This window comes from Cnephaeus nilssonii, assembly GCF_951640355.1.
Source record: "Cnephaeus nilssonii genome assembly, chromosome: 3".
NCBI lineage: Eukaryota > Metazoa > Chordata > Mammalia > Chiroptera > Vespertilionidae > Cnephaeus > Cnephaeus nilssonii.
The window spans coordinates 8,435,685-8,460,417 of record NC_137074.1 but is presented as its reverse complement, the minus strand read 5'-3'; the positions used below and the strand labels follow the sequence as shown (position 1 = coordinate 8,460,417).

The 24,733-nt window shown below is 55.0% G+C and overlaps 4 protein-coding genes across 4 annotated transcripts in view; all 4 read left to right on the top strand.

The window, feature by feature from the left end:
• The window catches only part of TSPEAR (thrombospondin type laminin G domain and EAR repeats), a 116,854-nt gene that overhangs the window by 80,684 nt on the left and 11,437 nt on the right, over positions 1-24,733 (top strand). Inside the window, exons 3-9 of the mRNA XM_079767161.1 lie at positions 12,193-12,431; positions 14,375-14,465; positions 16,300-16,453; positions 17,701-17,832; positions 18,824-19,050; positions 20,449-20,635; positions 21,816-22,045. Coding sequence (XP_079623287.1) covers positions 12,193-12,431; positions 14,375-14,465; positions 16,300-16,453; positions 17,701-17,832; positions 18,824-19,050; positions 20,449-20,635; positions 21,816-22,045 — 1,260 coding nt within the window. The remainder of the gene's footprint in view (positions 1-12,192; positions 12,432-14,374; positions 14,466-16,299; positions 16,454-17,700; positions 17,833-18,823; positions 19,051-20,448; positions 20,636-21,815; positions 22,046-24,733) is intronic.
• On the top strand, positions 1,472-2,173 carry LOC307097167 (uncharacterized protein; the record flags this gene model as incomplete). The annotated part of the gene is made up of 1 exon (XM_079767168.1): positions 1,472-2,173. One exon carries the CDS (start codon positions 1,472-1,474, stop codon positions 2,171-2,173), a length of 702 nt encoding a protein of 233 aa, XP_079623294.1.
• LOC307097166 (uncharacterized protein) lies at positions 5,584-6,288 on the top strand (the record flags this gene model as incomplete). The annotated part of the gene is made up of 1 exon (XM_079767167.1): positions 5,584-6,288. One exon carries the CDS (start codon positions 5,584-5,586, stop codon positions 6,286-6,288), a length of 705 nt encoding a protein of 234 aa, XP_079623293.1.
• Positions 9,687-10,468, top strand: LOC307097169 (uncharacterized protein; the record flags this gene model as incomplete). The annotated part of the gene is made up of 1 exon (XM_079767170.1): positions 9,687-10,468. The coding sequence occupies exon 1, from the start codon at positions 9,704-9,706 to the stop codon at positions 10,466-10,468; it is 765 nt and encodes a 254-aa protein (XP_079623296.1). The 5' UTR covers positions 9,687-9,703.

Sequence of the window (24,733 nt, the reverse complement as noted above, 5' to 3'; positions counted from 1 at the left end):
GTTCCTCAGAGAATGAGTTAGGGAGGGTTCCCTCTGAGGTTTTCAGTGACCTAGGAATGAACAAAAAATCCTTAACTTGATATAAGGCATCTGTGAAAATGTCACAGAAAACACCACATTCCATTGAAAAGACAACACTTTTCCCTGAGACTAGGAACAAGACACAGATGTCCTCTCCCACCACACCTCTTCAGCCTCATACTGAGGGCCTGACCCAGAGAAGAGACAGAAGTAAAAGGCATGTATATTAGAGATGCAGAAATGAAATTGTCTGTATTCACAGAGGACATGATTGTCCACATAGAAAAGCCCAAGAATCTACAAAAGGTCTCTGGAAATATAAGAGTTTGGCAAGGTTGAAGAATGCAAACTTAAAATAGTAAAAATTAATTGTAGTTCTATACAGGGGTGGGCAAAAGTAGATTTATAGTTATGAGTACATGAAACAACTTATTCTCGCGTTATCATTTGTTTATTAATAATTGTATTGTTTATTTTTATTACTTGTCTCATTATGGTTGTTATTATTTTGTATCCTTACCTATGACTTATATTTTACGTAATGATGGCTGGTAATTTAACCCACGTTTGCCCACCTCCATATTATACTAATAAACAATTGGATTTCAAAGTTTTTGTTAAATTAAAGTATGACTTACACAAAATGAAAATAGAAAACTAGCGTAAATCTAACATAATGTGAACTATAAAAACGGCGATGAAATAAATCAAGGAAGACGTGAATAAATGGAGAATTAGACCATCTTCATGGGTGGAGACACTGTGATGTCAGTTGCCTTCACATTGATCTGTAGATTCAAGGCAATCCCAATAAAAATTGCAGTAGGATGTTGTTTTGTTATCAATAAGCTGAATCTGAAAGTATTTGGAAAGCAAAGGAGCTCAAATAGCCAAAGCTATTGTCATTCTGGCTGTTTGAGACCCTTGTCCGTCTACCTTCCCCTTTACTGCGTTCCTCTGTGGCTGGTGCCCCCTCCTCAGCCGCCTGGGTGTGGGGTGTCCTGCAGTGATGAGCAGCAGTGTCCCCATTTCAGCCCCGCTGCCCTGTCTCTGACTCTGGGATTCACACCATCCCTGGCAACGTCAGGAGAACAGCTGGGCAGGGGAGCACGGCAGGGCAGGGTGGCTGCCAGGGCTCCACCACTCCAGATGTTTCCGGGGTGTTTGCTTAGGACACACACACAGGGCAGGGGTCAGCCCACTCTTCAACAATGACAGACATTTACAAGCAGTAGACTCTTTCCTGGAAATAAACCAGAAGAAATAAGGGCTCCCAGGACTCAGCTCAAAATATCAACAAGGAAAGGAGGCGTGGGGAGCCTCCTGCTTGGAAAACAAACACCTGGAGGGTATAAAAGCCAACAGCCCTGGGCACCTTACACACTCACTCACTCACTCACTCACTCACTCACTCACACCCTCACACCCTCCTCCAGCCCCACTGCCCACCATGGCCACATCCACCCTGTCCGTCTGCTCCAGTGACCTGAGCTACAGCAGCCGTGCCTGCCTGCCCGGGTCCTGTGACTCCTGCACGGACTCCTCATGGCAGGTGGACGACTGTCCAGAGAGCTGCTGTGAGCCCTCCTGCTGCACCCCCAGCTGCTGTGTCCCCACCTGCTGCCAGTCTACCTGTTGCACTCCCAGCTGTTGTACCCTGACCCCCTGCCTGACCTTTGTCTGCACCCCAGTGAGCTGCATGTCCAGCCCCTGCTGCCAGGTGACCTGTGGGACCTGCCCCTGCCAGTCAACCTGCACCAGCTCCTGCACCAGCTCCTGCACGCCCTCATGCTGCCAGCAGTCTAGCTGCCAGCCCTCCTGCTGCACCTCCTCCCCCTGCCAGCAGGCCTGCTGTGTGCCCATCTGCTGCACACCCGTCTGCTGTAAGCCAGTCTGTTGGAGGCCTGTCTGTTGCAAACCTGTCTGCTGCACACCCATCTGCTGCAAGCCTGTGTGTTCTGGGGCCACCCCCTGCCCAGCCCCTTCGAGCTGCTGCAGACCCTCCTCCTGCGTGTCCCTCATCTGCCGCCCCGTGTGCAGGCCTGCCTGCTGCGTGCCCGCCTCCTCCTGCTGTGGCCCCGCCTCCTCCTGCCAGCCCAGCTGCTGCCGCCCGTCCTCCTGCATGTCCCTGCTCTGCCGCCCAGCCTGCTGAGTCCCCACCTCGGCCCAGGCATCCTGTTGCTGAGCAAACATGTCACCCAGTGCCAGCCAGGCTCAGGTCCCACTTTGTGACTGTCTTCCTCCCATCCACCCCTCAGTCTGGTCCTGAGCAGTGTCAAGTGGCTGCCCCCACTCAGGACGGGATCCCCCAGTTTTAATGTCCTCACCTGACCTTTGCTCTCAGGACCCCTGGACCTCACTGCTCCCTCGGCTTTTGCCTCCTACCAGGTGCCTCCACCTGCCCCTGGACACCTACCCTTGCCTCCTAGTTTCTTTGTTGAGTCACTTGACCTCTATTCTCACCTTGTCAGCACCTCCTTGGGCACCCCAATAAACTCACCTCATCACCTGATGGCTTCCTTCACTTGATGTCACTGGGGAGGAGTGGGAACACGTGGTTTTCACCAGACATTGCCTTCTTCAGTCACGGATATTTCTAGAAATGAGTGACTGAGAGATCCCAAAGGGCATTGGCTTAACTCCTCCTGGTGGGGCACCAGGAGGGATCTCGCCCTGGCCCGGAGGTCAGTGCCTGCTGGGCCTGAGCCTGGGCTTCCTCAGGCTGGTCTCCTGCAGAAAGTCCTGGTCTAAGGAGTGTCAGGCCCAGGGGCCATTCCACCCACTGCCCCATCAGAAACACCTGGGCTCCTTGCAGCACAGACTGTGGGCCTGGGGCCTCCCCTGTGGTCCACCCACAGGGCTGCACTGTTAGCAGAGACCTGAGGGAGGGAAGGTGGGAGGGGCTGCTCCAACCCTGATAGAGTCAGAGGGACTGGATGACCTTCCCGCCAGGGCCTCACCAAACCATTAGCCAAACCGTGGGGCCATGGTATTCAGATGGTGGACTTGAAGGTCACAGACCAGGGCCCCCTGAGAGAGGGGAACACACAAAGTGAGCCTCACAATCGGCCCCACTCACCGCCATGAGAGCATTTCCAGACTCTTGTGGAAAACCCAAGCGCTCCATGCACCCCTGAGTCAGAGGCGGCCCTGGGAGTTGGGGAAGCCCCAGGCAGCTAGTGTTTATGGCCAGAGTGCCAGAGAGGGGAGACCTGCCCTGAGTAACTCTTGGTCCTCAGAGGATCTCCTTCAAGTGTCAGCGAAGTAATGATCAGCAACCCCATGTGAGTCTGGGATTGGGGAAATCCACAAATTAGAGGGCTATTCCCAGAAATCAAACATGCCCAAAGGAGCGCCTATTCCCACCTGCCAGTCGGAACATGGTCCTGATTCTCAGGACATCGGGGAGACCACTCAGAGGGCATTGCCTCAGTTGTGGGTAAAATTAGCCCCAGTGGTTCAGTCCTACCTGACAAAGCTGAGAGCAAACTTTAAAGAATGAGCCATTCCCATGAATTTTTAAGATTTTCTCCATTTAACATGATAGCACCTGTGAACACAGATATGTTTACCTCTTTCCAGTTTACATGACTTTTATTTCTTTCACTGTCTATCTGCTTTCCCAGAGATTCCAGTATTATGGAGAACAGAGGTGGCAAAACTGGGCTTCCTTATCGTGTTCCTGATCTTAGAGGAAAAGCTTCCAGTCTTTCTAAATTGAATCTGATGTTTACTGTAGGTTTTTCATACATATCCATTTCTTTATTCACATATATTTATATGTATACGTTTCCTACCATTCCTAGTTTGTTGAGTATTTTTATCATAAAAGGGTGTTGAATTTAGTCAAATGTGGGGGGGTTTGCATCAGTTGAGACAGTCATGTATTTTTCCCCTCATTCTATTAATGTTGTATATTACACTGATTAACTATTATATGTAGAACCATCCATGCATTTCAGAAATAGATCTCTCTTGACCAAGGTGTATAAATTTCTTACTCTGCTGCTGAATTTGATTTGTTAGTAATTTGTTGAGGGATTTTACATCAATGTTCATAAGGGATGTTGACCTGTAGCTTTCTTTTCTTGTAGTGTCTTTGTCTGGCTCTGGTATCAGAGTAATACTGGCCTCATAGAATGAATGGGTTATGGAGAGTTCCCTCTGAGGTTTGCAGTGACCTAGGAATGAACAAAAAATCCTTAACTTGATATAAGGCATCTAGGAAAATGTCACAGCCAACAAACACCACATTCCATTGAAAAGACAACACTTTTCCCTGAGACTGGGAACAAGACACAGATGTCCTCTCCCACCACACCTCTTCAGCATCATACTGAGGGCCTGACCCAGCACAAGGGACAGAAGTAAAAGGCATGCATATTGGAAATGCAGAAATGAAATTGTCTGTATTCACAGAGGACATGACTGTCCACATAGAAGACCCCCAGAATCTACAAAAGGTCTCCTGGAAATATAAGAGTTTGGCAAGGTTGAAGAATGCAAACTTAAAATAATAAAAATTAATTGTAGTTCTACACAGCGGTGAGCAAAAGTAGATTTATAGTTATGAGTAAGTGAAACAACTTATTCTTGCATTATCATTTGTTTATTAATAATTGTATTGTTTATTTTTATTCATTGTCTCATGATTATTGTTATTATTTTGTATCCTTACCTATGATTTATATTTTAGGTAGTGATGGCTGGTAATTTAACCTACTTTGCCCACCTCCATGTAATATAAATAAACAATTGGATTTCAAACTTTTTGTTTAAAAGTTTGACTTACACAAAATGAAAAAAACTAGTGTAAATCTAACATAATATAAACTATAAAAACGCTGATAAAATAAATCAAGGAAGAAGTGAATAAATGGAGAATTAGACCATCTTCATGGGTGGAGACATTGTGATGTCAGTTGCCTTCACAATAAAAATTGCAGTAGGATGTTTTTTGTTATCAATAAGCTGAATCTAACATTATTGGTAAACCAAAGGAGCTCAAATAGCCAAAGCCATTGTCATTCTTGCTGTTTGAGACCCTTGTCTGTCTACCTTCCCCTTTACTGCGTTCCTCTGTGGCTGGTGCCCCCTCCCCAGCCACCTGGGTGTGGGATGTCGTGCAGCGATGAGCAGCAGTGTCCCCATTTCGGCCCCGCTGCCCTGTCTCTGACTCTGGGATTCACACCATCCCTGGCAACATCAGGAGAACAGCTGGGCAGGGGAGCACGGCAGGGCAGGTGGGGCCGCCAGGGCTCCACCACTCCAGATGTTTCCGGGATGTTTGCTTAGGACACACATTCAGGGCAGGGGTCAACCCACTCTTCAACAATGACTGACATTTACAAGCAGCAGACTCTTTCCTGGAAATAAACCAGAAGAAATAAGGGCTCCCAGGAATCAGCTCAAAATATCAACAAGGAAAGAAGGCGTGGGGAGCCTCCTGCTTGGAAAACAAATACCTAGGAGGGTATAAAAGCCAACAGCCCTGGGCACCTTACACACTCACTCACTCACTCACTCACACCCTCACACCCTCCTCCAACTCCACTGCCCACCATGGCCGCATCCACCCTGTCCGTCTGCTCCAATGACATGAGCTATGGCAGCCGTGCCTGCCAGCCCGGGTCCTATGACTCTTGCACGGACTCCTCCTGGCAGGTGGACGACTGTCCAGAGAGCTGCTGTGAGCCCTCCTGCTGCACCCCCAGCTGCTGTGTCCCCACCTGCTGCCAGTCTACCTGTTGTACTCCCAGCTGTTGTACCCTGACCCCCTGCCTGACCCTTGTCTGCACCCCAGTGAGCTGCATGTCCAGCCCCTGCTGCCAAGATACCTGTGGGACCAGCCCCTGCCAGTCAACCTGCACCAGTTCCTGCACGCCCTCGTGGTGCCAGCAGTCTAGCTGCCAGCCCTCCTGCTGCACCTCCTCCCCCTGCCAGCAGGCCTGCTGTGTGCCCGTCTGCTGCACACCCGTCTGCTGTAAGCCAGTCTGTTGGAGGCCTGTCTGTTGCAAACCTGTCTGCTGCACACCCATCTGCTGCAAGCCTGTGTGTTCTGGGGCCACCCCCTGCCCAGCCCCTTCGAGCTGCTGCAGACCCTCCTCCTGCGTGTCCCTCATCTGCCGCCCCGTGTGCAGGCCTGCCTGCTGCGTGTCCGCCTCCTCCTGCTGTGGCCCCGCCTCCTCCTGCCAGCCCAGCTGCTGCTGCCCGTCTTCCTCCATGTCCCTGCTCTGCCGCCCCATGTGCTCCCGCCCAGCCTGCTGAGTCCCCACCTAGGCCCAGACATCCTGTTGCTGAGCAAACATGTCCCCCAGGGCCAGCCAGGCTCAGGTCTCACCCTGTGACTGTGGTCCTCCCAGCCATTCCTCAGTCTGGTCCTGACCTGTGTTAGATGGCTGCCGCCACTCAGGACGGGATCCCCCAGTTTCAATGTCCTCACCTGACCTCTGCTCTCCGGACCCCTGGACCTCACTGCTCCCTCAGTTTTTGCCTCCTACATGATGACTCCACCTGCCTCAGGGCCACCTGTCCTTGCCTCCTAGTTTCTCTGTTGAGTCACTTGACCTCTACTCTCATCTTGTCATTACCTCCTCAGGCATCCCAATAAACTCACCTGCTGGCTTCCTTCACTTGATTTCATGTTGTAGGGGTGGGGACACATGGTTTTCACCGGACATTTTATTCTTCAGTCAGGGATATTTCTAGAAATGAGTGACTGAGGTATCACTGGCCTAACTCCTCCTGGTGGGGCACCAGGAGGGATCTCGCCCTGGCCCGGAGGTCAGTGCCTGCTGGGCCTGAGCCTGGGCTTCCTCAGGCTGGTCTCCTGCAGAAAGTCCTGGTCTAAGGAGTGTCAGGCCCAGGGGCCATTCCACCCACTGTCCCATCAGAAACCCCTGGGCTCCTCTCAGCACAGACTGTGGGCCTGGGGCCTCCCCTGTGGTCCACCCACAGGGCTGCACTGTTAGCAGAGACCTGAGGGAGGGAGGGTGGGAGGGGCTGCTCCAACCCTGATACAGTCAGAGGGACTGTATGACCTTCCCGCCAGGGCCTCACCAAACCATTAGCCAAATCGTGGGGCCATGGTATTCAGATGGTGGACTCGAAGGTCACAGACCAGGGCCCCCTGAGAGAGGGGAACACACAAAGTGAGCCTCAAAATGGCCCCACTCACCCCCATGAGAGCATTTCCAGGCTCTTCTGGAAAACCCAAGCGCTCCATGCACCCCTGAGTCAGAGGAGGCCCTGGGAGTTGGGGGAGCCCCGGGCAGCTAGTGTTTATGGCCAGAGTGCCAGAGAGGGGAGACCTGCCCTGAGTAACTCTTGGTCCTCAGAGGGTCTCCCTCAAGTGTCAGCGAAGTAATGACCAGCAACCCCATGTGAGTCTGGGATTGGGGAAATCCACAAATTAGAGGGCTAATCCCAGAAATCAAACATGACCAAAGGAGCGCCTATTCCTACCTGCCAGTCGGAACTTGGTCCTGATTCTCAGGACATCAGGGAGACTACTCAGAGGGCATTGCCTCAGTTGTGGGTAAAATTAGCCCCAGTGGTTCAGTCCTACCTGACAAAGCTGAGAGCAAACTTTAAAGAATAAGCCATTCACAAGAATTTTTAGGATTTTCTACATTTAACATGATAGCACCTGTGAACACAGATAAGTTTACCTCTTTCCCATTTAGATGCTTTTTATTTCTTTCACTGTCTATCTGCTTTCCCAGAGGTTCCAGTACTATGGAGAACAGAGGTGGCCAAAGTGGGACTCCTTATCTTGTTCCTGTTCTTAGAGGAAAAGCTTCTTTCAAAATTGAATATGATGTTTGCTGTACGTTTTTCATACATATTCTTGTCTTTGTTCATACATATTCATGTCTTTATTCACTGTTTTCTTCCATTTCTAGTTTGTTGAGTATTTTTATCATGAAAGGGTGTTGAATTTTGTCAAATGTTGGGGGGGGGTTGCATCAATTGACACAGTCATGTATTTTCCCCTCATTATGTTAATCTTGTACATTACACTGATTAACTATCATATGTAGCCCCTTCCTTGCGTTTCAGCAATAGATCTCTTTTGGCCAAGGTGTATAAATCTCTTAATCTGCTGCTGAATTTTATTTGTTAGTATTAGTTGAGGGATTTTACATCAATGTTCATAAGGGATGTTGACCTGTAGCTTTCTTTACTTGTAGTGTCTATGTCTGGCTCTGGTATCAGTAATACTGGCCTCAGAGAATGAGTTATAGAGAGTTCTCTCTGAGGTTTGCAGTGACCTAGGAATGAACAAAAAATCCTTAACTTGATATAAGGCATCTATGAAAATGTCACAGCCAACACCACATTCCATTGAAAATATAACACTTTTCCCTGAGACTGGGAACAAGACACAGATGTCCTCTCCCACCACACCTCTTCAGCCTCATACTGAGGGTCTGACCCAGCACAAGGGACAGAAGTAAAAGGCATGCATATTGGAGATGCAGAAATGAAATTGTCTGTATTCACAGAGGACATGACTGTCCACATAGAAGACCCCCAGAATCTACAAAAGGTCTCTGGAAATATAAGAGTTTGGCAAGGTTGAAGAATGCAAACTTAAAATAATAAAAATTAATTGTAGTTCTATACAGGGGTGGGCAAAAGTAAATTTATACTTATGAGTACATGAAGCACCGTTTTCTTGTGTTATTTGTTTATTAATAATTGTATTATTTATTTGTATTACTTGTTTCATTAATATTGTTATTGTTTTGTATCCTTACCTATTATTTATATTTTAGGTAATGATGGCTGGTAATTTAACCTACTTTTGTCCACCTCCTTATAATATTAATAAACAATTGGATTTCATACTTTTTGTTGAAAAGTATGACAAAATAAAAAATGAAAATTATCATAAATTTAACATAATGAAAACTATCAAATCCTGAGGAAATAAATCAATGAATAAGACATGATTAAATGGGGAATTCAACCATCTTTATGGGTGGAGACATTGTGATGTCAGTTGCCTTCACATTGATCTGTAGGTTCAAGGCAATCCCAATAAAAATTGCAGTAGGATGTTGTTTTGTTATCAATCAGCTGACTCTAACATTATTTGGAAAGGCAAAGGAACTCAAATAGCCAAAGCTATTGTCATTCTGGCTGTTTTGAGACCCTTGTCTGTCTACCTTCCCTTTTACTGCGTTCCTCTGTGGCTGGTGCCCCCTCCTCAGCCGCCTGGGTGTGGGGTGTCCTGCAGCGATGAGCAGCAGTGTCCCCATTTCAGCCCCGCTGCCCTGTCTCTGACTCTGGGATTCACACCATCCCTGGCAACGTCAGGAGAACAGCTGGGCAGGGGAGCACGGCAGGGCAGGTGGGGCGGCCAGGGCTCCACCACTCCAGATGTTTCCGGGGTGTTTGCTTAGGACACACACACAGGGCAGGGGTCAACCCACTCTTCAACAATGACTGACATTTACAAGCAGCAGACTCTTTCCTGGAAATAAACCAGAAGAAATAAGGGCTCCCAGGACTCAGCTCAAAATATCAACAAGGAAAGGAGGCGTGGGGAGCCTCCTGCTTGGAAAACAAACACCAGGAGGGTATAAAAGCCAACAGCCCTGGGCACCTTACACACTCACACTCACTCACCCACTCACTCACACACTCACACCCTCCTCCAGCCCCACTGCCCACCATGGCCGCATCCACCCTGTCCGTCTGCTCCAGTGACATGAGCTATGGCAGCCGTGCCTGCCTGCCCGGGTCCGGTGACTCTTGCACGGACTCCTCCTGGCAGGTGGACGACTGTCCAGAGAGCTGCTGTGAGCCCTCCTGCTGCGCCCCCACCTGCTGTCTCCCCAGCTGCTGCCAGCCTTCCTGCTGCACCCCCAGCTGCTGTGTCCCCACCTCCTGCCAGCCTACCTGCTGTGTCCCCACCTGTTGTGTCCCCAACTGCTGCACCACTACCTCCTGCCTCACCCTTGTTTGCAGCCCGGTGAGCTGTATTCCCAGCCCCTGCTGTCCGACAACCTGTGGGCCAAACCCCTGCCAGTCAACCTGCACCAACTCCTGCACATCTTTGTGCTGCCGGCCCTCCTGCTGCACCTCCTCCCCCTGCCGGCAGGCCTGCTGTGTGCCCGTCTGCTGCACCCCCGTCTGCTGCAAGCCCGTGTGCTGCATGCCCATTTGCTCTGGGGCCACACCCTGCCCAGCCCCCTCTTGCTGCCAGCCCGCCACCTGCACCTCATCCTGCTGCAGACCCTCCTCCTGCGTGTCCCTCATCTGCCGCCCCGTGTGCAGGCCTGCCTGCTGCGTACCCTCCTCCTCCTGCTGTGGCCCCGCCTCCTCCTGCCAGCCCAGCTGCTGCCGCCCGTCCTCCTGCATGTCCCTGCTCTGCCGCCCCGTGTGCTCCCGCCCGGCCTGCTGCGTCCCCACCTCGGCCCAGAAGTCCTGCTGCTGAGCAGGCATGTCCCAAGGGCCAGTCGGGCTCAGGTCTCACCCTGTGATGATGGTCCTCCCAGCCACCCCTCAGTCTGGTCCTCAGCAGCGTCAGGTGGCTGCCCACACTCAGCATGGGGTCTCCCAGTCTCCACTGTTCTGAGCTGACCTCCGCTCCCAGGAGCCCTCAACCTCAGTGCTCCCCCGGACTCTTGCCTCCCAGGAGGAGCCTCCACCTGCCTCAGGGTCTCCTGCCATTCCCTCCCAATTTTTCGGTCCATCTCTTGACCTCCACTTTCAACCTGTCAGCACCTCCTCTTTCACTCCAATAAACTCACTTCATCACCTGAGCGCTTCTTCCATCTGATTTCATTGTCGCGGTGGCGGTGGTGAGAAACAGGGTTCTCACCAGACATGGGTCTCCTCCAGCCACGAGCACTTCTAGGAATGAGTGACTGAGCGATCACAACGCCTAAGTCCTCTGGGCGCGGCACTGGGTGGGACTCTCACCCCGACCCAGGAAGGTCAGTGGAGGAGTGGCCAGAGGCCATGGGACCCAATCTGAGCCAAGTGGATTTTGCTGATTAGGCATTAAAATAATTATGAGGCATGTGGAGGCTTTGAACTTCTTGAGAATAATAGTTGCATGGAATTCAGGTCACAGTGCTGCATGGGCAAAGACTTGTAAAAAATGACACTGTCATTATCGTCCAGGTTTCATCACTTTCAATTCTTTACTCTTTCAACCGTGTTAGGCTGGGAATTTAGAGACTCTAAGTTGCAATTGCTTATAGGCATGTGTACATGTGTCTGCGCAGCTCGAGGGGCTGGGGAGGCTGGGGTTTTGGGGTCACATTGTGTTTGAAGTCACCATTGTGGAGGGGGTGTGGTTTTTAAATTGTGGTAAAACACACATCACTGGAAGCTTACCGTTGTAATCATCTTTACGAGTGCGGCTCAATGGCACGACGCACAGTCACATTGGTGCGCAGCCATAACCACCCTCCATCTCAGAACTTTCTCATCTTCCCAGGATGACTCTGTTCCCATTAAACATTGGCTCCTGTCCCGGCCCCCCGGCCCCTGGTGCCCACCCCTGCACTCGGTGTCTGTGGATGCCATGGCTCCAGGGACCCCGTGTTAGGGAAATCCTACAGCCTTCGTCCTTTCGTGACTGCTTGTTTCACTCAGCGCAATATCCTCGGGGTTCATCCCTGTCCATGTCGGACCTTCCTCCTTAAGGCTGAAGATGCTCCATCCTGTGGCTGGGCCGCATTACTTACGCTCACCCCTTCTTCCGCCGGGGGGCAGCTAGGTTGCTCCTACGTGGATAATGCTCTTGTGAGTAACGCTGCAGGGAGCACAGGTGTCTGTGCGTCTCTCTGAGACCCTGCTGGCAGTGCCCTTGGATTTACAGCAGAGGGAATCGCTGGATCATACGGCAGTTCCATCTGTAATTTGTGGAGGAAACGCCACACTGTTTTTTATCGGGGCTGCAGCATTTTACCTTCCCACCCGCAGTGCACCAGGCTCACATCCTCCAAGTCCTCACCAGCACGCTGCTTCCTGTGTTCCTGACACCGGCATGGCCCTGGGTGTGAGCAGTGCCTCTGGCTTTATCACACACAGGGTCGTGGCAGCCGGCCCTGCGCTGAGAGCCCTGCTCTTACCTGCCCACCTTCACCTCCCACCCTCACCGGGCCCGCCCGCACCTGCCTGCACTCACCTGCCCGCCCTCTCTTGCAGAAGAATGAGTACCTGTTCACGGTGGTGGCCGAGGGGCCCGACGCGCTGCTGCTGGGCCTGCGGTACTCACCCACCCGGCTGCACTTCCTCTTCCTCAGCCAGGACGCGGCGGGCGCCTGGCAGACCCGGGTGTCCTTCCGCAGCCCCGCCCTGATGGACAGCCAGTGGCACACGCTGGTCTTGGCTGTGTCTGAAGACTCCTTTTCCCTCACCACGGACTGCGGCGTCCCCGTGGACATGTAGGTACCGGGATGCCGGGGAGGGTCGCCTGGTGCTGTGCGCTGCCCGACATAGAGTCCAGAGTGGACATCCAGGGGCAGCTCGCGTTTGCAGGGTGGGCCGGAGGGGTCAGGCTTGTGGGGGAGCCCTGGTGGCAGGAGTGCCTGGGTCACCAGCAGGTGGACAGCACACCTGCCTCCAGAGAGGGCGTGGTGGGGCTGGGACAAGGGCAGGCCCCAGTCTGAGAGCGGAGGGCGGCGGGCGGCGAGCTGACGCCTGGCCCTGGGCGGGGGCTGAAGTGTGAGTCGAGGCTGAGCTTGCCCGGGTATATGCCCTGCAGGGCTCTGTCACCATGACGAAAGGGCCACAGAGGAGGAGCATAAGGAACTTGGGCACCAGAGCCAAGCGGCAGCTGTGACCCGGCTTGAGGCCCAGGTCTTGCTGTGTGATTTTCAACACGTCGTTTAACCTCTCTGACTCAGTTTCCTCATCTGAAATAAGGGAATAAATATTCATTAAAACTCCAGATAAACACGCGGAGGAATCCTGAGTAACTTTGACACAGCCCTGGGCACGGGGAAGCCCGAGTTCATTTCTTGTCCTTGCCAGCGCCTCGTTTTGGGCCAGTCCCTGCGGCCTGGCCAGCTGCTGACCCATGGGCCTCCGCCTCCATCCTTGCTGAGTGGAGACATTTGCATGTCGAGTGGTCCAGCTTACTTTAAATCTATCATTACACCAAATAGTACTTTCAAAGGTAGAATTTACTCTGTTTTGTTATTATGAAACTTATTCCAGAATCAAAAGAATCCATACCATTTACACACTTGGTTTAAACGTGTCTTATTCACCACCCCTCCCACCACGCTCTCAACTACACCAGGGCCTTTATAGGGCGATGGCTGCTCAAGGCCAAGCGCCAGCAGCTGACAGCTCCATGCGGGGAGGGTGCAAAAGGCCCAGCCGGGGCGGGGCACCGGGGCTGCAGCCATGGTGGCCACAGAGGATTTCAGGCCCCGGGCTTCACAGGCCAGAACTCAGGCCACCTGGGAATTGTGCGGACACTGGGCTGATCTCACCAGACGGCAAAGACTGGAAGGAGCAGAGGACCTGGCCCCAGGCCCGGGAGACGCTGGGCAGTAGGAGAGAGCCCGTGCCTGGCTTTCCAGCCCCGGGAGCTCCAGCCACACAGTCCTCTCCCACGGGGCGCCCGCCTTCTCACCTTTCCCCAGAGTTTGGCCCCCCTTTGCACATCAAGACCCAACTCCGGCCACATTTTCCAACACCCTCAAGTCACCAGAGAGGGAACCCCATTCTTCCCTGACACCATCTGTCCCCCCACCCCCAGGGCTCAGTGGAGGGTGAACGGGCTGGAAACCCCATGCCCGTAGGAGCCACTGGATATTCCGTGAAATGGCGAGGAACTCCTGGCAGCACACGCTTTTGCAGAAGATCCCCATCCTGGGGCGAAGGGGGCCGCCATAATTCATGTCCCACAGGGCCTGGGACCTTATTGAGAGACAGCACCTTTGCAGGTGTGATCCGGCTTAGTTGAGGTCACACTGGAGAGGCTGGGTCCTGACCCAGTACGGGTGTCCTCCTAAGAAGAGGGGGAGAGGCTCAGGGGAGGAGCCATGTGATGGTGAGCGCAGGGAGTGAGCGATGCAGCCACAGCCAGGAGCCCCCAGGGGCCCCCGGGAGCCCCCAGGAGCAGGAAGAGGCAGGAAGGACCCCCCTGGAGCCTCCTGCAGGAGTTCGGGCCTGTCAACACCTCAGTGTTGGACTTCTGGCCCCAGAACTGGGAGGGAATGGATGTCCGTGGTTGAAGCCGCCCAGCCTGTGGTCCTTTGTTACCGTCACCCAGGACACTGGCACGTCCCGCATGCGGCACTGCTCTGTCCTTTTCTACACAAATGGCCTGCACTGCTGCTCTCCCACGGCTAAAACCCTCACCCACTGTTTTTAGAACTGCCGATGTGCCCTTCCCAGCCACCCTATCGGTGCAAGGAGCCAGGTTCTTCATCGGCAGCCGGAGGAGGACCAAAGGCCTGTTCACGGTGAGTGTGGAGGGGCTGCCTGCCTGGCCTCCCCACGCCGGTGTTCGCAGAGGGGCTGTCACCACAGGCCTGCTGTCCCGATGCTCTGGCTCCACAGATTGTCGTGTGTCAGACAGGAATGAGGAACATGAGGCTCATTGGAGTCCCACACACGCCGGGCACACCTGACACAGGCCTTTGCACTCCCTGTTCCCTCTTCCTGGCCCACATGTCCCCTTTACTGCCCACATGTCCCCTTTACTGCCACGGCGCACATCCTACACCCTCGGGGCCCTACCCCATGTCCTCTTACCATGGAGGCCTTTCCCACCACTCTGAGAAGATGACCCCACACCCAGCCCTCCCAGATCCGACCCCTGGCTCTTCATCGTAGCCCTGACCACCTTCAGACGAGCTGTGGGGGTTTTTTTGTTGTTGTTGTTTGTTTTGTTTTGTTTTTGCTCTGTCTGTCTCTCTCCTAGAGTGGAGGTAAGGGAGCCTTGTTCCCAGTGTGTACTGTGTCTAGAACCATGCCTGATGTATAGCAGGTGCTCTGAGAATATTCACTGATGGCATGCTTGGATGGATGGTGTATGGATAGATAGACAAATGAGTGGATGGGTGGATGGATAGATGGGTGAATGGGTGGATAGAAGGATGGATGGTGGATGGAAGGGTAGATGGGTGAATGGGTGGATGGGTGGATAGATAGACAAATGAATGGATGGGTGGATGAATAGATGGGTGAATGGGTGGATGGATGGATGGATGGTGTATGGATGGATAGATGGGTGAATGGGTGGATAGATGGATGGATGGTGTATGGATGGATAGATGGGTGGATGGATGAATGGATGGATGGATGGATAGATGGGTGGTTGGATGGATGGATGGATGGATGGATGGATGGATGGATGGATAGATGGGTGGTTGGATGGATGGATGGATGGATGGTGGATGGAAGGGTAGATGGGTGAATGGGTAGATGGGTGGATAGATAGACAAATGAATGGATGGGTGGATGAATAGATGGGTGAATGGGTGGATAGATGGATGGATGGTGTATGGATGGATAGATGGGTGAATGGGTGGATAGATGGATGGATGGTGTATGGATGGATAGATTGGTGAATGGATGGATGGATGGATAGATGGGTGGTTGGATGGATGGATGGATGGATGGATGGTGGATGGAAGGGTAGATGGGTGAATGGGTGGATGGGTGGATAGATAGACAAATGAATGGATGGGTGGATGGATAGATAGGTGAATGGGTGGATAAATGGATGGATGGTGTATGGATGGATAGGTGGGTGAATGGGTGGATAGATGGATGGATGGTGGATGGATGGATAGATGGGTGAATGGGTGGATGGATGGATGGATGGTTGGATGGATGGTGTATGTATAGACAGACAAATGAATGGATGGGTGGATGGATGGATGGATGGATGGATGGATGGATAGGTGGGTGGATGGATGGATGGATGGATGGATGGATGGATGGATGGATGGATGGATAGGTGGGTGGATGGATGGATGGATAGATGGGTGGTTGGATGGATGGATGGTTGGATGGCTGGTGTATGGATAGATAGACAAATGAATGGATGGGTGGATGGATCGATGGATCAATGGATCGATAAGCAATGTTGGCCAGTAACTCTAGATTCGTCCACAGGAAAGTCCCTTTGTGGTTTAGTGACCTTAGAGGGTGTCTAGCTCTCCACTGATGCACCCAATGCCCCCCATAACCTATATGCAGACTCTTCCCTCCTAGCTCTAGAGATGGCTAGCCCCCCACGGCATTTCCACCGTCTCCCAGGGTCTGAACACACTGTCCCTCTCTCCGCAGGGCCTGGTCAGGCAGCTGGTCCTGCTGCCCGGCTCCGACGCCACTCCCAGGCTGTGTCCCTGCAGGAATGCGGAGCTCGTGCTGTCCATCCCCCCAATCCTGCAGGGTCTCACGGGGAAGCCGGAGGATAATGAGGTGCTAAAATATCCCTATGGTTAGTAGCCAGAGCCACCTGCTCCCACTAGAAGTCTGCTTCCTCTTGAGCCTCCGACTTCCACCTGCTGCCCAGAGCAGCAATGGGGGCCCTTTCTCCTCATCCCTCCCCGATAGACACCACACCTCAGCCCCTGCCCCAGTGGGGGCCCCACCTACAGAAGATACATTTCTATTTTCCATGAACCCCCTGCTGAGAGGGTCCCCAGCTTCGCTTTTTAATTTCTGTTTGCACCTTCCCAATCTAAAGGTACAAGGTTGACTATTTATTATTTTTAAAAATACTGGTATGTTTTTATTGATTTAAGAGAGAGGAAGGGAGAGGGAGAGAGAGATAGAAACATCAATGATACGAGAGAATCATTAATTGGCTGCCTCCTGCACGCCCTACACTGGGGATCAAGTCTGCAACTCAGGCATGTGGCCTGACCAGGAATCGAACCGTGACCTCCTGGTTCATAGGTCAATGCTCAGCAACTGAGCCACGGTGGCAGGGCTATTGACAATTTATGTAAACCACAGCCCCTGCCAGGGAGAATCCAACCCCCTCATCCACCCACCCACCTAACCCCCCACTATTCGGCGAGGTGGGTGGACAACCTGGCCGTCTCCCCAGCTTCACTGGGCACACCCTCGACCTTGAGCGGCTGACACTGAGAGCCAGTCCTGTAACTGTGTTTTCAAGCCCCTGGGCAGGAGGCCTCTGAGCATCTTCCTCAGGCGACATGGACCGCTGTAACCAGAGGGGTTCTCAGGGGGCAGGACTCGGCCCCCAGGCCTCTGCCCCGTGCTGTGAAGGGTCAAGGGCATGCTCAGTGTCACAGCCTGGCCTCGGGCCTGGGCCACAGGGCAGATATCACTTTGAAGTGGCCAAGCAGCGTCATTAGGACGTGTGTGTTTGACCTGAGATGGAGGCGCAATTCCAAGAAGAGATGGGCTCAAAACGAAGCAAAACGGAAGTTTAGATAAACTCATGCCCATTGGGCACAGATATGGGAGGATTTTCAGAAGAGCAGGAGGCCCAGGGGAGGTGGACATACTGCTCTGGAGCCACAGGGAGCTTTCTCACGTCCCGCCACACAGACGCCCTGGGGCCGGCCACATGCCCTGGTCTCCCTGCCTCCTGGGACCCGTTTAAGAGCCTGAGTGGGTCCTGGGAGCCCAGGTTCAGAGACAAAGGCGGGACTGCCTCCTGCAGGGAGTTCGTTTCCACTGGACACTCACCAGACACTTCCCTGTCTCCCCCAGAAACCGACATGAAGGTGACGCTGGGATCCCGGCCTCCGTGCACCAAAGTGGAGGATGCCCAGTTCTGGTTTGACGCCGGGCAGAAGGGGCTGTACCTGTGCGTGGGCAGCGAGTGGGTCTCCGTGCTGGCAGGTGAGGTGGACAGGGAAGGCGTGGCTCCCGGGGCTCTGGAGACTTAGGGGCTCTGCTCAGAGTCAGCGTTACCTGAGAATAGGAGGCACCCCCACTCAGAGCAGCAAGTCCCCATGTTTCATCTGGAACCATGCGCCCTCCTGGGCACCACAGGCGGGCTGGCAGGGCTCGCCACCTCCCCTCGTCCCTGCCCAGGGCCTCCCTCGTGGGGGCCCTGCCCACTCTCCCTCCTCGCACCCTGCCTGTGCTCAGATCACAGATTCGATGTGCCGACGCCAGGGACCCGAGGGCATTATTGCTGCAGCAAGCCTTGCGGCACTCTGTTCCTTTCTTTTTTTTTATTCTCACCCAAGGATATTTTTTCCACTGATTTTTTTTTAGAGAGTGGAGGGGAGTGAGGGGGTTGGAGGAGGAGAGAGAGAGAAACATCCATGTGAGAGAGACACATCAACAGGTTGCCTCCCATTCACATCCAGACCAGGGCCAGGAATTGAGCCTGCAACCGAGGTATGTGCCCTTGACTGGGAATAGAACCTGAGACCCTTCGGTTCATGGGCTGACATCTAACCACTGAGCCAGCTGTCCAGGGCTCCATTCCTGGCGTGGGAAGGGGGAGTGAGGTAGCCCTGGGTGCCCACAGCAAAGGGGGACGAGTTCCAGCTGGACTGCTCTCGAGCTCCTGGGTCACCTTAGGGGACAGCCTTGTGTGGCCGCAGTGAGCGTGGGGGATGTCTCATAAGACCCAACACATCGGGTTCCCCCAATGCGTACCACTGGGCGCTCGCCAGATCCTGAAACCTACACAAGCCGAGTGGGCTTCTCGGCAGGCCTCTGGCGGTGACCAGGTGCTCTGAGCAAATTGCCCTTGCCCCACGCTAATGCCCCGGGGTCAGGGCTCAGGGCCTGGGGTCGTGCTCCCAGGAAGGTGCCTCCAGGCTTCCGTGCTGGGACACGTCGACCATTAACCGCGCCTCCGTGTCTCTCTCACCAGCCAAAGAGAGGCTGGACTACGTGGAGGAGCACCAGCGCCTCTTCACGCATTCGGAGACGCTGGGCATCGAGGTCTTCGTCATCCCCGAGGCCGGGCTCTTCATAGCAACCGCCAATCGGAAGGCCACGTCCGCCATCTACAAGTGGACGGACGGGAAGTTCGCTTCGTACCAGAGCATCCGCACACACCAGGCGCAGTCCTGGAGGCACTTCACCATCGGGAAGAAGGCAAGTCTGCGTTCGTGCCTCTGCATCCTTTTGAAGTTGGAATCACCCGCAGAGTCCGGGGCGGGGAGCGGGGGGGGGGGGGGGGGCGGGGGGGGGGGCTCCTGACACGGCTTCGCCAGGAAAACCTGTTTCTCGGGGCTCCAAAGCCTTTGTCGGGTTCCCCAGGCAGACACTTGGCCGCGTCTCTGTACCCAGACGGGGCCTTGAGAAAGTCTGTTCAGCTCCCGACACACTAGGAAAGCCATTGCTAAGATGCCGCCCAGGGAGGGTGCAGACCCTCCTTACTAACTTAGAAACCTGGGGGGGGTTGTTTGACTTGGACCCGTCCACAAGGCAGAAGTCGAGAGAATCCACCTGCCCGACCCTGCCTTTCCCCACAAACAGGCCCTGGTGGCAGAGACCCTCAAGGGCAGCCCCTCCCCACCCCCCATTCCAGGCTGGGCTGCACCGAGAGGGCCTGCGGGTGGAGGGTCTGAGAGGACCCCCATTCCCGTCCAGATGAATTTTCTCCCAGCTCCTCCTACGTCCTCCCTTCGAAACGACAGTGTCTTGGGGACACCTTCCCATGCCTGTCCCTAAATCGTTCACTCACCTACACACGTGCCGGGCACAGCCCTGCCCCCACCTGCACCCACCCACTGGGGGTGGAGCAGTGAGCAAGCAGACAAGCCCCTGCCCTCTGGGGGCTGGCTGCCCGCCATGGTTCTTGCGCCCGGTCCAACACGGTGAATGAATGACTCGCTCTCTGGTTATTTGGTTGATGATGTCTTAAAGGTGCTTATGTTTTAATTACCAAAAATAATAACTTTACATAAAAGAAAAATAGGGAAATTTGGGGAAACAAGGGGGAGATCATGTGTCAGGTTGCCTAAGCAGAAGCAGGACTTACCTGGGCATTCTGGCTCCTAGTTCCAGCGCGCACGCCCGAGAAGCCAAGGTCCTGGCCCCTGTTACAGCCACATAAGCGCGCGATCATGCCCGCTGGTCACATCACACGTAGTGGGTTTCTGTGTCCTATTCGGCTGCGTGGCAAACACCGCTTTCTGTGGGAGAGTAGGGCATTACGATCTTTCCTACTCCCGCGGGTAATGAGGAACACTTTCGTGATGAAGCTTTTCCTGGGGTTGGGAGGTAGACGTGGCACTAATGGACTGGCGAATACGGGCACATTTAAGGGTCTGGAGACAGTCAGGCTCCCAGGCCGCCAAGGCCATCAGTAACAGAGGGTGGGCTCAGCCTCCATCCCTGCACCTACACACATGTGCTGGGTACAGCCCTGCCCCTCCCCCGGCCCACCCACTGGGGGTGGAACAGTGAGCAGACAGACAAACGCCTGCCCATGCGGACAGAAACCCTGGCTGCAGGCAGGGAACCGAGTGTCCCGGTCCTCTCTTGCAGATCTTCCTGGCTGTGGCCAACTTTGACCCCAACGAAAAGGGCCAGGAGTTCTCCGTCATTTACAAATGGAGCCCGAGAAAGCTGCGGTTCACGCCCTACCAGAGGGTGGCCACCCACAGCGCCCGGGACTGGGAGGCCTTCGAGGTGGCTGGGGAGCACTTCCTGGCCGTGGCCAACCACAGGGAAGGTAGGGCTGTGACCTGCAACCTGAAGGTGACCCTCCCGGGGGCAGGCATGACTCACCTGCAAGGCTGGTCTTCATCTCATTAAAAACGATAATAAATCACAGCAGCCCGATTCCTCAGGCTCGGCCACCTGATGGCGGCCTCTGAGGGTGAACACACCTGAGCACCTCCCCATCTGTCCAGGTGGGAAGACGGGTGGTCTGTGCCTGCCCCCAGGAGAGTCGCCACAGAAATGAGGGCCACCTGGCTGCCCAGACTGCCTCATTTCAAACTAACTGACTAGTAACTGACTAACTGACTAACTAACTCACCTCCTTCTGGGAGGATCTGACTGACCTAGTGGGAAGGTGACCTCTCTGACTAGCAGGCCCAGGGTCAGCCCGGGGGACGGGGTGTGGACAGGTAGGGGTGTCGCTGGAAGGACATGGACCTGGTTTCTGAAAACAGGTCATCGTGTGCACACAGACCCTGTGAAACGTGGGTGTGATGGGGGACAGGCTGGGAGGGGCCGGCAAACCTTGTTTCTGGGCCAGCAATCACCCCCCCACACACACACCAACTAGTGACCTGGGCAAGCCCTTCCCCATCCTGTGACTCAGGGCCGGGCAGGTCCAAGGTGGGGGTGGTCCTGCAGGGCATCTCCAGCTCAGGCCTCAGTGGGCTCCATGCTCAGAGTTTCCCTGAGCCTGAGGTCCGCGAGGGAGCTCTGTGGGGGCCTGAGGAGGAGCCCCCACCACCTGCTGATGGGCAGGGCGACCGCAGGGGCCCGCTCCCCAAGCTCTCCGTGGAAGTGAGAAGCTGGCCCCAGGGAGCATGCTGCCTGACCTGCGGGAGAGATGGGAGCCAAGGGGGCCCTGGGCTGTGACAGGTGAGGCTGGGGGGAGGCAGGGGGCTCCACCTCCAAGACCCTGAAGGCCATGGGGAGGGTCCTGAGCCACCCAAAGGGGAGCCCCCTGAGGGTTTTCATCTGGGCAGAGGCAGGAGTGAGGCCACCTGAAGGGCGTCCTCGCTGGGGAGTGAGAGGGTGCAGGGGAGTGTGGGGTGAGCGGGCCACACCCAGAGTGGCCCAGGCCTGGCTGGGCTGGACAGGCGGCAGGGTCCGGGAGGCCAGGGTTCCGCCAAGGCCACCGTGAGGCCGTGGAAGTCCGTGCCCCCTCCCGCATCACAGCTGTTGGCTTCCAGGAGACAACCACAACATCGACAGCGTCATCTACAAGTGGAACCCGCGGACGCGCCTGTTCGAGGCCAACCAGACCATCGCCACCTCCGGCGCCTACGACTGGGAGTTTTTCACGGTGGGGCCCTACTCATTCTTGGTGGTGGCCAACGCCTTCAACGGCACGTCCACCAAGGTGCACTCCCACCTGTACGTCTGGCTGGTCGGCTCCTTCCGGCTCTTCCAGTCTTTCCTGGTAAGGAACTGCACTGCGCCCGGTGCCCCCAGGCGCCTGCTGATCCCACACAGGCCTGGTGAAGCAGGACCAGTGCCGGGTCGGGACCTTCACCCCTGCGCCCCCACCCCAGGTGCCTCCCTCCCGAATAAGGCTCAGGTCATGTTGCACACGGCAGCCTCCAAAAGAGCCTGGGGAGCCCTAACAGGAGAGGAGGGGTGCGCTGGCTCGGCTGTCCCTCTGTCACAAAGGTGTCCTGGCTGCGCCGGGTACTCAGACTGGCCTCCTGGCCCCTCTGTCTGGCCACCTCTAGGTGCCAGGCTCCTGCCCTGGGGCGGCTGGGCAGCTGACCTCTGACCTGGCCACATGCGGTGGGTGGGGGCAGCACTCTCCACACTCCCTCAGACCTCGATGTCCCTCTCCTGGTCCCGGTCGCCATGGGCTGGCTGGCAGGACCTGTGATCAGGGCTGCAGACGTATTTATTAGGGTGGGACAGCATTAGACACCCTGCGGACCGCACGTGTCCCAGGCGGCTGTGACGTGGACCGTGACAGGAGCACAGGGGCAGGGCGGGGCGTGTGTGTGCCCATCGCGGGGCAGGAGCTGCGGCCCCGGTGAGGGAGGTGGCAGCACCGACAGGAAGCTGCGGCGGCTTCTAACGCACACCCAGGAAGCCGACTTCACGAGCGCTGTTGCCCGGACAGTGAGGCCGGGAAGAGCCAGCATGACTCCGAGGTTAACACTCAGGGTGCTGCTTCCCAAGTGGGGTGGGGGGTTCGCTGGGGAGCAGGACTAGAGTGCGGCATTATTCTTTTGCTTTTTCTTGTTGTTGTTGTTGTTTAAATATATTCTTACTGATTTTAGGGAAGAGGGGAGAGGGAGAGAGAGACAGAAACATCCATGATGAGAGAGAATCACTGATCGGCTGCATCCTGCTCATCCCCTACTGGGGGTCGAGCCCGCAACCCGGGCATGTGCCCTGACCTTCTGGTTCATAGGTTGGCGCTCAACCACTGAGCCACACCGGCAGGGCTGAGGCGTTATTCTTGAGCAGTGACAGCGGTCCAGGCTTGCTGAGCAGGGGCCTCAGAAAGCTCCGTGCCAATAGCTTAACCTACTTCTTCCCACGCACAGCCGCCCTGTGTGGTAACTTTTTTTAAAATACATTTTTATTGATTTCAGAGAGGAAGGGAGAGGGAGAGAGAGATAGAAACATCCGTGATGAGAGAGAATCACGGATTAGCTGCCTCCTGCATGCCCCACACTGGGGATCAAGCCCGCAACCCGGGCATGTGTCCCAACCATTCATCGAACCATGACCTCCTGGTTCATAGGTCGACGCTCAACCACTGAGCCATGCTGGCTGGGCTGTGCGGTAACTTCTGCCGCTAGTCCCCTCTTCTCATGGGAAACTGAGGCTCGGGGGTTATCGGACTTGCTCTCGACAGAACCGGGATTGGAACCCCGCTGTGGTGCCGTGGCTTTATTCGGCGTCGGGCAGGGTCATTCTCGGATGCTCCTTACGCGGCATAGGTCATTGCTGGGGGTGCCTAAGCACGCTGAGACTCGGGGACACAGCGCAGCCGTCCTGGTGAGAGGAGGAGGTGCTGGGGGTGCGTGCTGATCTGAAAGGGCTCAGCAATGGGCTGGCGGGGTCTGCCCAGGCTGACGGGATCTCTGACTGGAATTAGACCGAGGAGGTCAAAGGCGTCTGGGTTAGGGGTGGGCGGGACAAGACTGCGGTGGTAAAGCAGGTTCCGAGGAGCCAGGACTAGTGGAGACAGGGCCGCAGGGAAAGGTCCGCGTGGAGGCCCGGGCAGGGGTGCAGGCGACAGGCGACAGGTGCGTGTGGAAACTCTGTGGGCTCTAAGTTAATCCCATGTGTCACCGAGCCCCGTGGGTGCCTGGGAAGCGGGCGGGATGGCAGCACCCCAGTGTGGCGCCCGCCCAGGAGGGGTGAGGGCTGTGCAGCGGCAGCTCGGCGCCCTGGGAGCTTGGGGCGGTGGGCGGGGCTGGAAGGGATTTGAATCCTGTGGAAGGAGGGACCACCGCAGGAACCGGAGACTGTGTTCTGGAAGAAGACTCGGGTGATTGTTTCCCAGTCTCCAGCAGGCGCGCTGGGGCCGGGGCCGAGCTCTGTGGTGTCCTGGGGGCAGGCCCGCAGCCTGGCACAGAAGGGGCAGCTCGTGGCTTTGGCCCACCAGGCCAGGTCCTTGGCAGGGCCAGACCATCATGTGATGGGGGCGGGGGGCTCCTGCAGTGGGTTGGGGGTCATTTTGGAGATTGTCATCCTACAGCTACCAGCACGGTGATCCCAAATTGCCTGCATTTGAACAAAAAGATGCAATACGACAAAAGGCCGATTTAGGAAGGTCTTCCTTACAGCACGTCTCCAAGGGCCACAACCGGAGGTCCCAGGTCCCAGGACACCGCCTGCCAGCGGCAAATCCAGCCACAGCCTTCCTCACCCCTAAACGGACTCAGACAGCTAAGGGTGTCCAGGGGTCCGACGGGAGATCAGAGACACGGAGGCTAACGTATACACATAGACCCTCCCAGGGAGAAACAGAACTAGTTCCAGAAGCAGAAGAGGATTCTTACAAATTGTCGTTGTCACCCTGGCTGGTGTGGCTCAGTGGCTAGAGAGTCAACCCATGGACTGAGGGTCCGGGTTTGAGTCTGGTCAAGGGCACATACTTGGGTTGCAG